The sequence below is a fragment of the Oxyura jamaicensis genome, chromosome 1 (assembly GCF_011077185.1).
Source record: "Oxyura jamaicensis isolate SHBP4307 breed ruddy duck chromosome 1, BPBGC_Ojam_1.0, whole genome shotgun sequence".
In the NCBI taxonomy this organism is placed as follows: domain Eukaryota; kingdom Metazoa; phylum Chordata; class Aves; order Anseriformes; family Anatidae; genus Oxyura; species Oxyura jamaicensis.
The window spans coordinates 194,413,530-194,429,277 of record NC_048893.1 but is presented as its reverse complement, the minus strand read 5'-3'; the positions used below and the strand labels follow the sequence as shown (position 1 = coordinate 194,429,277).

The 15,748-nt window shown below is 41.2% G+C and overlaps 1 protein-coding gene across 10 annotated transcripts in view; it reads left to right on the top strand.

Moving 5' to 3' along the window:
- FAT3 (FAT atypical cadherin 3) overlaps positions 1-15,748 on the top strand; it is a 417,502-nt gene that overhangs the window by 375,463 nt on the left and 26,291 nt on the right. For all 10 annotated transcript variants that reach the window (XM_035328942.1, XM_035328925.1, XM_035328935.1 and 7 more), the window contains 3 exons: positions 4,595-4,729; positions 5,722-5,879; positions 14,901-15,369. In XM_035328942.1, coding sequence (XP_035184833.1) covers positions 4,595-4,729; positions 5,722-5,879; positions 14,901-15,369 — 762 coding nt within the window. The remainder of the gene's footprint in view (positions 1-4,594; positions 4,730-5,721; positions 5,880-14,900; positions 15,370-15,748) is intronic.

The following is a 15,748-nucleotide window of genomic DNA, read 5'->3' as shown; positions in this document are numbered from 1 at the left end:
GCTCCCCCCAGACCCCCTGCTCCTGTATGGGCTCCTCTCCACGGGCTGCAGCTCCGGCCCGGGGCCTGCTCCTGCGGGGGCTCTCCATGGGCCGCAGCCTCCTCCAGGCCACATCCACCTGCTCCCCCGGGGGTTCCTCCACGGGCTGCAGCGTGGAGATCTGCTCCATGTGGGACCCATGGGCTGCAGGGGGACAGCCTGCTCCACCAGGGGCCTCTCCATGGGCCGCAGGGGAACTTGTGCTGCATGCCTGGAGCACCTCCTGCCCTCCTGCTGCACTGCCCTTGGGGGCTGCAGGGCTGCTTCTCCCTCACTTCTCACCCCTCTCTCCCAGCTGCTGTAGCACAGCAGGTTTTTTTTCCCTTCCTTAACTGTGCTCTCCCAGTCCAACCAGTGTTGCCCATGGTTTGTCTCTGGCCTGCAATGGGGCCCTTTTGGAGCCCTCTGGATCTGGCCCTTATCTGACATGGGGCAGCTGCTGAGCTCTGCTCACAGAGGCCACCTCTACAGCCCTCTTCTATCAAACCCTTGCCGTGTAAGCCCAATGTGTTCCACCACCTGCATCTGTGAGAAGCATTTTTAAGTTGTCATTAAAAAAGACATTCATAAACATTCATCATACAAACTTCACTTATATCAACAACAACAAAAATTCCCCACACCAAATCAACATCATCACAACAGCAACAAAGGTGGACAGTTTATACATTCTTTGTCCCTCCACCACATTACAACACGAGTTCTCTACAGTCATTGCACTCTCCAACAATGTCCAGTCCATGTTTTGTCCGTTACCTCTCACAGTTATCACCCTTATCTCAAATTCCTCAAGCCCAAGGTTGGGCCACCTTTGCAACCTGCCCCTGCTACCTAAACATTGCCACATAAACCCAATACATCACTAAAATAATCATTAGATTGTTTTAAAAGTAGCAGATGGGAACTTGCCTTTATTTGCCTTCTGGGACTGACCTTCAGAGTCACCTTTCCAGCTTTTTTCTGCAAATGAGAGAAATAGGCTAATATTGAATATATACATATCTATTCCAAGAGATTCAGGAGAATGGACTTATAAAAACACACCAAATACCTCAAGGCTCAAGTTAACATTGATGAAGCACTCAATTTAAAAACTATGTTTACATTCCTGGTAGTGATCCTTCTTTGGGTATACAGTAATTAAATAATGTCTCATTTTGATATGTTTTCTTCCTCAGTATACCAGTAGGGAGACTGTAATACTTTTAGCTTGATTCAGAGAATTAAACTGAAGATGAACTGTCAGAATCAAGTGGGCCTATTCCACCTTCCGTGCCATGCTCTGATTGACACTGTCCCTTATGTCTCTGGGATATCCTGTAGAGAGCAGCTCTATTAATACTAATGTGAATTTCAAGAGAATACCATGGGTTTTCTGGACTTGTGTACAGAAAAAAAAGAGATCAATTCAGATCCATATTTCTTGAACCTCTATTGAATGGTAAATAGACTGTTCTTTGGAGTGGAAATGCAACATTAGAATAATTTTATTTAAACTCAGGCTGTAAATCTTTGATGTGGACAAAGTACCCTTGAACGATTTCACAATTTTGCTTCACACAGTTGTGAAATCAGCCTGAAAATGCGCGTTAGCTAGGGCAAAACAATAATACAGATTTGTAACTTATGTACTTATAACCATACAGACAGGCACAAAGCATTTATTCTCCCAAGTCTGAATATTTTAAAACTTTTGTGACAGCTATGAAATCCTGCTGCAGCAGGATGAATAAAAAGTTGATTTTCTTGTAGCTTAGCGGAAGAACTATTCTTGGCCTGCCAGGATAAGCAGTTCTTTAGAGTATCTGCAGTTGTACTAAACACATTAGATCCTTTCCATATATTTTTTGACTGTGAAAAGATGACTCCCAGGTACAAATCAGAGCTTGAATCAGCTAAAAAACTGGCAGAGATGGATAACAAAGTAACCTATTGCTTTATTGCTTCATGTCAAAGATGCAGTCATAGGTTAGGGGTTGTGAAAATTTGTGAAGCCATATTCAAGAATCTCTGTGTCCCTTTCTTCTCCACACCAAAAATCTGTGGAGCCTTTGTCCAAATGACTTGTCTGTCAGCTCTGCAGAGGTTCATTTGAATTACAGCTTCACATAAGGTTTAAGTGTGTTCAGGGAAGAGAGAATCTATGCACACAGCAGAGTTCTGTGTATTTGTCTGATAAGAATAAATTAAAATAGCCTACAGAGCCAAGTAGAACGTACAAGCCAGCATATAGATATTTAACCACCCAATATAATTTCAGAAGTAATTGTTACTTGTTACTGAATTCCAGAAAATTGGTTAAAAATAAGCTATGAAAAACATATTCTTGGTTAAATTCTGTAGACCTTATATATGAATAGAATATAATTCTGCGATGCAGAAACTAACATTTGTTTCTTGATAGGATGAGACTTAAAGTGTGACTTTATATTGCAGCTGTTATTCCTGTTAATGTTACCTACTAAACTGATTAATAAAGATTGCCATGCATCATTTTCTAACCGTGCTACAGGCAGTACTGTAAATCGTTTACTGCATAGACCTCTCAAACAAATGTTTGACAAAGGAGGGGAGGATGTTAAAGATTAAATTGACGGTGCTGTACATCAAGCAAGACATTTACAGTCCTTGCCATATTTGTAGTCAGCCCATGTCCACTTTGAAACCTGCAGCAGTAATTTTTCTTTTTCCAGAAAATACTTACAGTACCAGGTAATTTCAGTTATGCTCGGTATGAGCTCTGCTTGGCTTGTACTAAAGTGTGAGAGCAATAAGATTCTTTCTTTCATTACTTTAGGGATTTATTCTATGACAGGTTGATTTCTTCCTTTATAAATTGTAAATAAAATACATATGCTCAAAAAATAAAGTAGTATTTGAATATGACTAAGGTTCTACAATAACCAAGAACTGCCAATATTCAGAAAGTGATGGGTAGGAAGGTGCTGGCTTTTTATCATTAATATCATTACCTGTACCTATTACTTGAAGTAAATGAATTTGATAGGAGGAAAAAACACACACACACACACACACACACACACACAAAAACAAACAAACAAAAAAAAACAGTCCATTCCCAGCAACTCTCTCAGTTCAAGCCCTGGCTGCAAATCAATAGAAGCAAGGGTGGGAATACCTTTTCCTGCAGTTGAAAGTGTGTAACTTCATAGCAGTTGCACACAGACATCCAGAGGTAGAAGCTGACCCTGCATGTACTAAATTCTTTATTACAACCAGCAAAAGGCTAACGGTTGATAAATTAATGTAAACCTGTATTGTGTTTTGCATACTGTCGGTAGTGTTTGCAAAGATTAGAGCAATGAAACAGATATTTAGACACTTTGAAAAGTCATATAGAAGTTTTATCCAAGAAGTATGATGTTGGCAGGCTTTAAAGTAAGTCCTTGACATACTCAGTGTGTTACATGTTAGAAATTTAGGAGGCTTCAAAGAACCTTAATGTAATTGTGTCACACGATAGTATTCTAAGTGAATTTAAGAAACAGTATTCATCTGCCTCTTGATATTACTTTTGTTTTGAAGTTTGTAGTAGTTTTGAATTCACCTTTTCTTGAGCAAAATTAGATTCCATATTACTAAAAACATATAAGGAAAGAGCTGCCAGCAGCATTCAAACTAATTCTATCCATATTACACTCTCCCCGAAATATAAAAGAGCATGAATATTTTGCCCAATTTGTAATCATCAATTGCAACTAACTATTTAAAATTAAGTTGTTTCTTTCCTCACTTAGGTAATATCAGGAAATACAGTCACCGTATTATTTATTTTCAAAATTTCTTTGCATTTCTTAGTGTCCAAGGCAAGTAATCCTCTTTTGCTGTTTTGGTTTGTTTGTTGTTGTTTTTTTTTTGGCCTGGACATGTGGAGTTTCGTATGCAACAGAAGTTCTGTAGTCACAACCACAAGAAAGGAGGATAGGCTTTTGACAGCCTGGGCAAGGTGTGCAATAGATGTGAAGTCTCAGAAAAACCAGGAGGAGCATGAGGACAGAGCACATCTGCCTGTGCCTTGTGCTCAGCCTGCGAGTGTGCCCTGTGCAGTACAAAGATGAAGAGTTCAGCTGTCATTCCATAGCCAGGGATTTATTTTTATTTTTTTTTGTCTCCCAGGGAACTCTACTTCTCTAAATTTTCTTCACATGGGCATGCTTGGGCAAAAGGATTGCCTAACTTCAAGTTATTTGCTTCTTGGTAGCCCTAGATTCCCTGTACAAGAGGCTTTGTGAATAAATGACTGGCCTGAACATCACAACACCAATGTATATCCAGTCACTGCTAAAAATAGACAATTTTCATAACATTTTGCTGTAGGTTTTAGTGCATCCTTTGAAAAATCATAACAGTGTTTTGCTAAGTACTTGTCTGCAGGGCATCTCTTCATGAAATATTTATTATTATTATTATTATTAAGCCATGCTTGGCTTGTACTGAAGAGCAAGATCAATAATTGTGTTTCTTTTATTGGTTCTGTATCGCTAAAGATCATGTTTTACACTGTGTCCTTGACAGTATTTTAACTTAATTGCAGGAGGATTGTGCCCAGGGTCTAATGATCCCTGTCTGGAGAAGCCGTGTCCAGGGGACATGCAGTGTGTGGGGTATGAAGCTAACCGGAGACCATTCATCTGCCAATGCCCACCTGGAAAGCTTGGAGAATGCTCAGGTGCACGTCACAGCGGTAAAGGGGGATATACTTGAACAAAAAAGGGCTGTTGTTCTCATTTTGTAGGTAGAGGTGCCACTGAAGTCAACAGAAGATCTACTGTTTAACCCTTCTCAGCGCTGGCACTTGGTGTATCTGTTCATAAGCCCTGGAAAACAGCTATTGGGCTGTGTGAAGGACACAATCTAGTTTCCTTTGGGAAATTCCTACTGACTGGGTTGAATCCCAGATCATTAAAACAGGCTGCTGAGTAAACACGACTTTTCCTAGAGAGTGTTATGCTAGGTGCTTTTCTGCCATGGGCAAAGCTCTATAATTAACTCCTGCTTGCAATTTAGGTCACCAAAATTCCAGTCTTTACTAATGAAAACAGTACAGCATCCCAAAAAGAAACTTTTAGGACATTTGTTAGTTCTCTGCAGCTGTGTTGTTCCCTTGGATACAAAGAGAGTGGTAGGGAGCCCATGAAGTGGAGCTTTCCATTTACTTCAGTGAATCCAAAGCTGTGTGATATTTTCTTGAAAAAAGCACAGCAGATACTAAGGTTTTTTACAGTGTTCCTGGGCGGTGGTTGAAGGAAATTAACTGTACAGGTTTGGCTACCATCTGCCCACACCTGACTTTATACACATAAACTCAACTCCCTGATGTACAAACATAGTTGTCTTTGGCTCCTTCTCTTACTAGTGAGGAGAGGTAGGTGTGACCAGGGGTAAATAACCTTAAAAATGATGAACAATTGGAGAAAACCCTCTTTTATTGTAAGTGTGGAGAAATAGACCTTCCCCCTATTCACTGAAAAATAATTTTGTGAAAAAATACTATATATATTTGTAGTAGGTGCAAGCTTTTTTTCCCATTAAGGTTGGGTCTTATTTACAAGTTTCATCCTAAACTCATTCTCATTTGCTGTAATTAATTAGCTTGATGGTTAAGCAATTTTTTCATGTGTCACTAAAAGAACATGTGTCTTTTCAAAATGGTTATTTCAGGCCACACTTCCCTTAGCTTTGCTGGGAATAGTTACATTAAATACCGTGTTTCTGAAAATAGCAAGAAAGAGGAATTCAAGTTGGCTCTACGTCTGCGAACTCTGCAAAGCAATGGGATTATAATGTACACCAGAGCGAATCCCTGTATAATTCTGAAGGTAATTAAAATAACTTATCTTTTCTGCAGTTCTTTTTCTTGATTATATGTTTTCTGTTGGCTCTTGGTTTGGGGAATGTTGTTCTCATTTCAGCTTAGATTTAGAAGATGAAGTCTGATCTGTTTGATGCTAACAGGGAAAAAACAGCAATTTCGACAATGGCAGCAACAACAACATTCAAAAAAGCAGCTTGTTAGTGGTACTTTGCTTGGTAAATGCTCTATTGGGTGCTGTTCATTATGAGAATATATGTGTCTGCATGCAGGAGCCAATCTGCACAAGATGTAAGATTTGGCCATTTATATGACCATATAGTCAAAACAAGGCATTCTGAAAAAGCTGCTCTTCCCCTGTGTCCATGCCTGTGGTTAGAGAATACGCCATTGCTGCTGTCAAGTTAATTCCAGAAACCAACTGCTTAGAACATGTCTCCTACTGCATATGGAGATTTCTACCTTCTGTGAATTAAAATTATTTGTCAGAGAGGCATGGGGTAGCTGGAGATTGATAGCTGATCAATATTTAATTGATAAGCTCTCCATGCATTTTCGTTCTTTGTTGATTTTTTTTTCTTTTTTTAATGACAAATATCTTCTGGATGGAAAAGGAGTGATGGGCTCATCCAACAGCCTGTGTGTAGTATTTCTGCTAGAGCCTCTAGGGTACAAAATGAAGATGCTGACTTTCATAACTCAGCCATGTCCTGTAATTCAGCAGTGGGAGAAATGGCACAGAACCTTTTGTGTCTGTATTTACTGTCTTCAGATCACTTTTGGCTGAATGCTTAGGTAATGTTAAAATTGCTAGATGAGTTATTATTAATGGGCAACAAATGATTTTATAGCTGTTGGACTGAAATATTTCATCAGCAGGAGTATTCTTTCATTCTCTGGGAACTCTCAACAGTGCTGAGATTTGTATGAGACAATTAAGGTCTGCTTTGAGACATGTAGAAAGGCACTGTTTGAACTTTTTAATATACTTTTTGTTTAAAAAAAAAAAACTGAAAGGTTGAAGATCTTTTTTGAAGCCTTCAGTGTGGTTGTTCTTAGTATTTATCAGTAGGGAATATTGCAATTTCGTTTTGAAAAATGCTTAGGAATAAAACAAATGGCCCTGGTGAAAGGTGCTGCTTGAAAATGGTAATAGATGATACAGAGGCAGACTGAAATGGTGTTAGAATGTTTATAGGAGAATTTATTTTGTTAGAGTTTAGTGTATAAAACTGTAGTGATTAGGGAGTCCAACAGGTCAGGATGATGGTGTTTTAAATCATGCCTGTTCTAGATAATACTTCATTTCAAATATTACAAAAGAGTGGACTCTGCAGTGCAAGTATACCATCTACCTTTTCACATAATTATGTTAAGTGAGTAGATTATTACAATTTTTGTTATTCCTGTTACTATTCCTTGTTTTATGGAAGGCACGGATGGAAGTAAAAACATTAACCCTTGCTTTGGTGGAAGGAAAAGGTATTTCCACAGGGTAATCCAACCTGCACTGCAGTTTGGCAGGGATTTGGTTAGGGAAGTAACCCCTGAGCCCCAGGTATCCTAGGCTTTAGAAGAAAGCATGTCCAGAATCACCATTGCTCCAGTTAAGACAGCCACTTAAGCCTACTCAGGAACCAGATAACCCATGAAGCTCATTTGACAGTATTCTGGGAATAGACATAGCTGCAGTGATAAAATCCTGCCATTGCTCCTTCATTCTCCTGCTACCTCTGTCCCTGTGACTTGGGTAGTGCTTCTGCTGCAGAGTGGGAGATGTGTTGATGCTAATAGACTGAGCTCAGTCTGCTCTTCTTCTGGAGAAATTCGATATCTTTGGGTTGTATGTAATTGAATGGAAATCTGCAGTTGAAGCTGGGCAATTTTGCAGCCAAAAGTGAAAAATTCATTATGTTACATAAAAATAAGCAAGAGAGCCCCTCATGGCAGTTGTCTGAGTTGGGTTTTTAGTTCTGGGTTAGGAATTTTGTGGTTTTGGTCATAGCTTCCCACAATCACTTAATCATTTTGCTTTGAGAGGTACTGGGAAGAAAAAATGATAATTGAAGGAGCAGTGACGAGCAGTGGGTGTTCTGCTCCTGTCTCAGAAGCCAATCTCAGGCTCATGCTTTTTTTTTTTTTTTTTTTTTTTTTTTTTTCCTTCCTAGCTGTAAGGAAGGATTTCCAGAACTGAATCCATCTCATGACACTTAATACAGATCCTCAGACCCCTCATGTGTCTGATGGGTAAGGTCCAGGGTCATGTATGCAGTGCTAAGATGCGAGGGTGCCACTATCTCCAGTGCATCAGGCAGGGAATGACACATGGAATTCCCCTCCTAGAGCCTAACACCTTGCTTTTCATCTTTTAGGTAGGGCAGAATTGGCTATTACAGTAAGTCCTTTCCCAGATCTGGCCTTTGGATTTTATAAGCACAAGGTTTAAAGAAAAGAAAAGCATTACATTTGGTGTGGTTTTGGAGATGTGGTATCACTTAAGAGGTCAGGAATTCCTATTTTTGTTCATGAAGCTTGTTTAGCAGAGGAGCATCAGACTAAGGTCTCACAAAAGTGCTCCATGGTAGACAAGTGGCATTCTGCTCAAGGGATGTAGCCATAGAAGGACTCGTCAAGGATATCAACTGACTCATGAACTGCATATTGGGGATCCCTTACTCAGATCTTTTCAGGTAAGTTACCCTTAGACTTTCCAAGCTTGTATTTTTTCAGTTGTAATCCAAAGGTTAAGCTTTCTTTTTTTTTTTCTTTTAACCAGGTACGTATGTTGTGAGATAGGGAGGCTCTTAGCAATGAGGCCATTGAGTAGATTAATTAGAGGTCTATAAATGTGAAGTTGTTATCATTCGAGCATTGCTTTCAATTAAATTAAACATGAGGAGAAGCTTTCCAAATAGAGGATAAAGGATGGGATCCTGTGCTCTTTTGAGCACCCTGGCACCACTCCAGCAAAGCACTTAATCACTTGCTTAACTTCCTGTATTTGAAGGCAATTGGAACTGCTCACATAACTTAATTTTAAGCATATATTTAAGTATGTTGCTGGTTTAGCACCAGAAGGCCCAGCACCAACACCAAACCCCAAACGAAGGTAGAGTTGGAAGAAGTTTAGACCCACCACATAATACAAACCCATGGGAGAACATGCAGAACACAACAGCACAGCTGGGGCATATAGTGGCATTGATTTTTTTCAAGCAATTCTCCCCCATTGCAGTCTATTTAAAAATTAATGCTGCAATATGGTTTTCACTGTTTAAGTGACCAGCTTAATTTTGTGAACTCATACATTTATGATAACTTTAGTGATGGAAATATTTCATAATCATAACACGGTGTCCTTGGATGAATAATCAATTCCATAGAGCAAACTGCCCGTCTACTACTTTACTGAAAGCCTACCAGCTACACTGTGTTGATACAATATAATAAGGGTGTTATTTATTCAGCTGTTTCAAATAAAGCAGCTCATCCATCGATTTTGAGAGGTTGGCCATTTTTTCATTGTGTGCTCCTGCTTTTAAGACAATTGGAGCAAAATGAGATGCAGGTCGGTGGCCTTTTTTTTTTCCTTTGGAGGATTTCATATGCTGAAAACAGCATCACCATTTCCTTTTTCCTATGTAACATCTATCTGGGAAAAATAAAATTTAACAATTTAAAGCGTAATGAGGCTATTCCAGAAGAAAATTCCACAGTTTATTTCATTTTTTTTTTAAAGGAATATAGTGGAGATTTTATTTGATTTCTAGAACTCAAAGGATTAAAAATAGGTAAAGAAAGAGTTTCTCCTCATTCCAGAAGCATAGCTGTTAAATGGTAAAAGGCAAGCATATGTTCTCCCGACCAGGCAGTTAATGTGAAACTTTGCATGGTTTAGTTAAGTGTGTATTATACATTTTAATGCATTACTGCTGCATGGCTTTTGCTGGATAAGACTGAAGCTTGGATATGATCCCAGCTATGGCTGGAGTTGAAACAAGTAATATTTTAATTAAATATACCGTTTTACACAAACGAACCCGAAATGTAATTCAGCTAACGAAATATTTCCCCAGATAGATTAGTAGGCTGCATGCTGTATCCATGGTGTGTGACTGCAGATGGACTGTGTGAGCTTAAGGTGGTCTCAGAAGAACCATTTGATCATTTTATTACCTATGTTGATACACAAATATGAATGTTAGCCAAACATCTTAGCCAGGCTAATATTCTAATATAATTTGCAGTATGTGCTTGGCTCCATTTTGCTCACTGAATGAAACCATTGAAATGTAACAGATTGCATCACCTTTTGGAGCCGTCTCCGTTCTTTGTACTTCTCTACCCACTTTATATGTGAGGAACTTTGTATCTATAAGAGCATACATGTGTAAGTATGCGTTTACCTCACTGTCCTAATGAGTACAATGAGAGACAGTATAACTGAGCCCAAAAAGCTTTGAGAGGTGGGCAGCTGGAAGCTTGGTGGGAATTGTCTACCCATGTGGTTGAAGCAGAATCTCTCACATTTCATCTGGGTGCAGAGGGTCTCTGCATTAACAAGGGGCTGCAGGCTTCGCAGCTCTCTGCTGTAAGACAGAATAACTCAAGCTTTGTGCTGTGTTTTTTCATATAGCTGGAGAAAAAAAGCCAAGTGCCACACGTTCAGTCCTGAGCTGAGAGTCTGGAGCTACAAATTGTCAGTCAGACTAGTCATCCCTCTGAGGTTATTGTCTGGATAGCCACTGAGCCTTGGCACAAACATTGGTCTTCTATTGGATTTCAATACTATTTGTTTGCATGTACCTCATTTGGTCAGAAGCCTACTTAAAGTTCAGCTTTTCATGGTATCAAGGTCCAGGCTATAACCTCGGATTCCCCTTTGAGGATGAACCAGTGCCCGTGACGTTACATCAGTTAGGAGGAATCGCAGGAATTAACTGCTGAATCAAAGTTCTGCAGCTGAATTCTCAGTGCTTAGGGGAGGAGATGTCTTTCTGCCCTTTTGCAGCAGACCCTTCTCCTCCCTGCCCTGCCAGCCTAGCTGCTAAGTATGCAGGGCAGGAGCCTTCTGGTGTTCCTCAATCCTGTTAGAGGCCTGGGGCCAGCAGGGGACAAATAATTCCTTCCTGCCCCACTACAGCAAGGCCTGTGACCATCCATTTAATGAAAGTATTTTTATGGTCCCAGTGCTAGGGCATTCTGCGCATGTCAGAGTCTTTAATGTATTTATCCATAAAGCACTGGTGTGAGGTAGGGAAATGATGTTACCCTTGTTTTACCGACGGAGACCTGAAACTAATGACTTGCTTGAGATCCCAGGAGAAGAGTGTAGCAGTGTGGATTCCCATGCATATCTATCATATCTTAGGCTAGTACTGCAAGTTGGACCATCCTTCCCATCTTTCACTCTAGCCTAAGGTGGGGGTTGTTAGTGCCTTTTTAATAAAAGGAAGGAAGCACAGCGTTTCAGATAATATACATTTATCATGTATGTCAGATCATCTGCTGGTAAAAAGAAATAAAAATGGATGAGAAAGATGTATAAAACATATTTTAATGGTGAATCTTATACATCATCGTTTCCCATATATAAATGCTGCAATATTTATCCCAGGTGCTCATATGTGGTGTTGTATTTATAAAGATAATTGAAAAAGCATGTTCTGTGAATAAGGGCAATAGACATGCAGGCAGTAGGTCCTTCAGGGTATAAGTAGTCTTAGGGGAGGTATATGTACGTCATATACAATCAGTAGTACAGTTTCCATAGGAAAAAATCTTTAGAATAAGAAAAAAGTTAACTGCTATCCAATGATGGCCATTTTTCAAAGTGTAATATGTTGGCATGTATTTTTCTGTGTGATTTGTATTCCTGTTGAGACAGACCATTCTTTCTGAGCAGCACCTTCAAGGTTTGTGGGCTATTTTGTTGCACAGAGCAAAATAAAGCATTGCTCCATCTCTGGAGGAAGAAATCTCAGGGCATCTTGTTTACCAAGATTCCTCCTGAGCAGATGCATTAATAGGCCTAATTTCAATCTACAGGAATAGTTTATAGCTGAGTTTTGAGTCCTTTGAGAAAATACTTTCTAATGAAAAATGGTCCAGACTTACTTTCTATGCATCCATTAGCCTTTTTTTGATTGAGCTGTAGGAGTACCAAGCAACATCCATCCCTCAAACATGTGTTACAATCACAGACCTCATTTCTTCTCCCTTTCAGTACATCCTTCATGTCAAGGACCTCAGAATAACCAGTTGCCCATAGCAGGACCTAATTCTTGCTCTTCTGGCTCCTTTAACATGCTATTCACCCTTCATGCTATGCAGAATATTTTAAGTAGTGGGCATTTGTGTGGAGCTCACTGTGTGCTTAGTGTCTCTGCATCTGCCCTGTCCAAGCAGTTGCAGAGCAGTGGAGCAGTGTGGTGTGGTGGCACCCCACCTGGCCCATGTGGCTTGGCTTGAGGTTACACCCTGGTTCAAATTCAACTGGTCATGAGACTGAGATCTGGAAAGCAGAGACATGAAGTCCGGAGATCATCAGAAGTCAACATTTTACCCATAGTTTTTTTCTCCAAGTAGTTTTGTGAACCTCCAAGGGCTGTAAAATGCTGACAATAATATGATTATCAAGGGGGAACTTTTGCTTTAATGTATGATATAGACCCAAGTTTAGTGAAGACTGGAGCACTGGCAAGTGGCAAACAGTACTCAGACTGTAATCTGAGGAGTATTTCTTTGCCTAGAGTAAAATGTATGGTCTCAAGTGTTTTGGCCTGTGAGCCATTCACAGCTGTGGCACCTCCACTTTGCTAGAGGTGAGCAATAGCATTGTGTTACGGGTAGGGTGGTGCACAGCACAGTTTGTCCTGCAGGGAAGGCTGCAAAAGGACACAGCACCTTGAACTTTTCAGGGGGATAAATGGGACAGAACTGTCTTGAGATGGGGTTTGCAGGAATAAATACATCTTAGATTATTGCATAAAGGTAAAATAATTGCAAGAACTTTCAGATACCTTGAATCCAATTAATATGTCATAAGATAGTTCTTGATGGATTTTACTTTTAGACCTTCCCTATCGGGGGGAAGGGCTGCATTATTTTATAGTTAATGCATGGGCATTTTAAATGGGAAGCACATCTATGTCCCACTCCCCTCCAGCGCTCCACCTTACCCATTGCCTAGCACTTGTCAGTCATATTCCCTTTATAGCCACCCTCCTGGACAAGGGGCATGAGGGAGGAATCATAAAATAGAACCATAGAATAATAGAACAGTTTGGGTTGGAATGGACCCTTCAAGATTTAGTCCAAACCCCTGCTGTGGGCAGAGATCTTTCACGAGACCAGGTCACTCAAAGCCCTGTCCAACCTGACCTGGAACACTTCTAATGATGAGGCATCCACAATTTCTCTAGGCAAACTGTTCCAGTGTCTCAATCATAAGAAATCACAACAGTTGCTCTAAAACCATGAAACCAGCATAAACATGAGGAAAGGAGGAAAACTGGAAGCCATTTTATGTGAGTTATATGCAGAGCAGATAGTATAGCCTCCCTGGAAAATAACTGACTTCTGGCCAAACAGAATTTTAGAATTAAAACTGGAACTAGAATAGCTCAGTTGGAAGGGACCTACACAGATCACCAAGTCCAACTGTCTGACCACTTCAGGGCAAACCAAAAGATAAATCATGTTACTGAGGGCATTATCCAAATGTCTCTTGAAAACTGACAGGTATGGGACATCAGCCAGCCTTCTCTATCCCAACCAGCAGGTCCAGGAGGGCACCTTTCCTCGTTGGCTCACTAAGTGCTTGTGTCAGGAAGTTATCTCCAACATGCTTTAGTCATTTCCCAGGCTTGCTGGTCACGGCAGTATGATATTCCCAGCGTATGGCTGTGAAATAGGAATCTTCATAAGGATGAGGGTGACTGATGCAAAGATTTCCCTTAATTGCCTGTAAAATGGCTCATCTGTGCCATCGTGCTAGGTGGACGGTCAATAGTAGATATCCAGAACGAAATCTGCTTTGCTGTGTGTCCCTGTAACCCTCACCCAGGGCTGTACCATCACATTTCTCCTTTTTGGACAATACAACACCTCCACCTCGCCTGCCCTGCCTGTCCCTCCCGAACACATGCTAGTCCCAGCCCCAGCACTCCAGTCATGGGACTCATCCCACCAAGTCCCACTGATAGCAATGGTATCATAGCTCTGGGAAACGACCAAAGCTTCCAGTGTGTTCCTCATACTGCGTGTGTTGGTATACAAGTATTTCGGATGTGCTTCTGAACCCTCAACGCTCCCTGGAGCATCATAAATGCTCGCGTTTGCCTTGCCACCTTCAGGCAGTGCTGCACCAGCCCTTGGCTTAACCTCGGTGTTCCTAATGGTGTCCCCTTCCCCATCTATATCACTGTTATCCTTAGAGAAACTAAACTGAGGGACAAATGTACGCCTTGCTGAGATGCTCCAACAGGTTATGGAGGCACGGGATGTGTGCGTGACCAGAGCACATAACATCCACAGCTGATAGCAGTGATCATTGACTTTATCTCTCTCCATCAGAGGTGGCTGCTTGCCCTGAGGCACTGTCTGGTAGCATCAACCCCCAGCAGCACAATCGCAGCACACAGGTGGACAGCAGGACTTGCTCAGAGAAGCACAACGGCATAGCAGCAGTGCAGCAGCAGAACAGGAGTCCTGTGGTCCATGCCCTGTTCAGTGAGACACCCTGGGTTCCCAGTCTACCTATGTGTTACGCAGCTGTATTTCTATATTTTCTTCATATTTTCAGTTTGCCTACAGTAACTGGCTTTCGGTGAATGCTAAGTAGGTATACTTACTACTGTGTGTTTATTGCTGATGCACAGCTTTTACTATTTCAGCGTCACGTAGAAGACAATCTTTAGCACTGTACAGAGACTGGAAATCCTCTGTGTTTGCAGATTCTCTCTGAGAGCGTATTACGAGACATCTGAGTGTCTGAAGCGCTTTGACTTCTGTTCTCCTCCTGCAGATTGTGGATGGCAAACTCTGGTTCCAGCTGGACTGCGGGAGTGGCCCGGGAATCCTGGGGATTTCTGGCAGGGCTGTCAACGACGGAAGCTGGCATTCTGTCTTCCTGGAGCTGAATCGCAATTTCACAAGCTTGTCCCTGGACGACAGCTACGTGGAGCGCCGCAAAGCCCCCCTCTACTTCCAGACTCTCAGCACGGATAGCTCCGTCTATTTTGGAGCCCAGGTCCAAGTGGATAACGTCCGCAGCCTGACCGACAAGAGAACGACGCAGGTCTTGAGCGGCTTTCAGGGCTGCCTGGATTCAGTTGTCCTAAATAACAACGAGCTGCCGCTCCAAAACAAACGCAGCAGCTTTGCAGAAGTGGTTGGCCTGACCGAATTAAAGCTTGGCTGTGTCCTCTACCCCGACGCCTGCGAGAGGCATCCCTGCCAGAACGGCGGCACCTGTACGAGCGTGCCATCTGGTGGTAAATATTTTGCATTACTTTATGAGTTTTCCCCCTTGTTTTCCTACACAATTTATTGTCGGAGATGGTTTTACACAGCAGCATGTTCGAAAAAAAAAAAAAAATCATCTCATGAACTCTATAAAACTCTGACGGATACTGCAAATTGTGTAAAAGCTGTTTGCTCTATAAATAAGGGTGAAACTGTGCCCCTTCTCATTGCATTAGTATTCCAGGAGGAAATTGATTTATTGGCTGTTAGGATAATCCTATTTCTATAGAAACCAATAGAATTACAATTACTGTAATGCTCAGCTGGATTTTTCAGGATCCATTTACAGCATCGAAGGTTGTGCACGAAGATGGTGATTTCGAACGTCCATCACAGATGCAGCAGTAC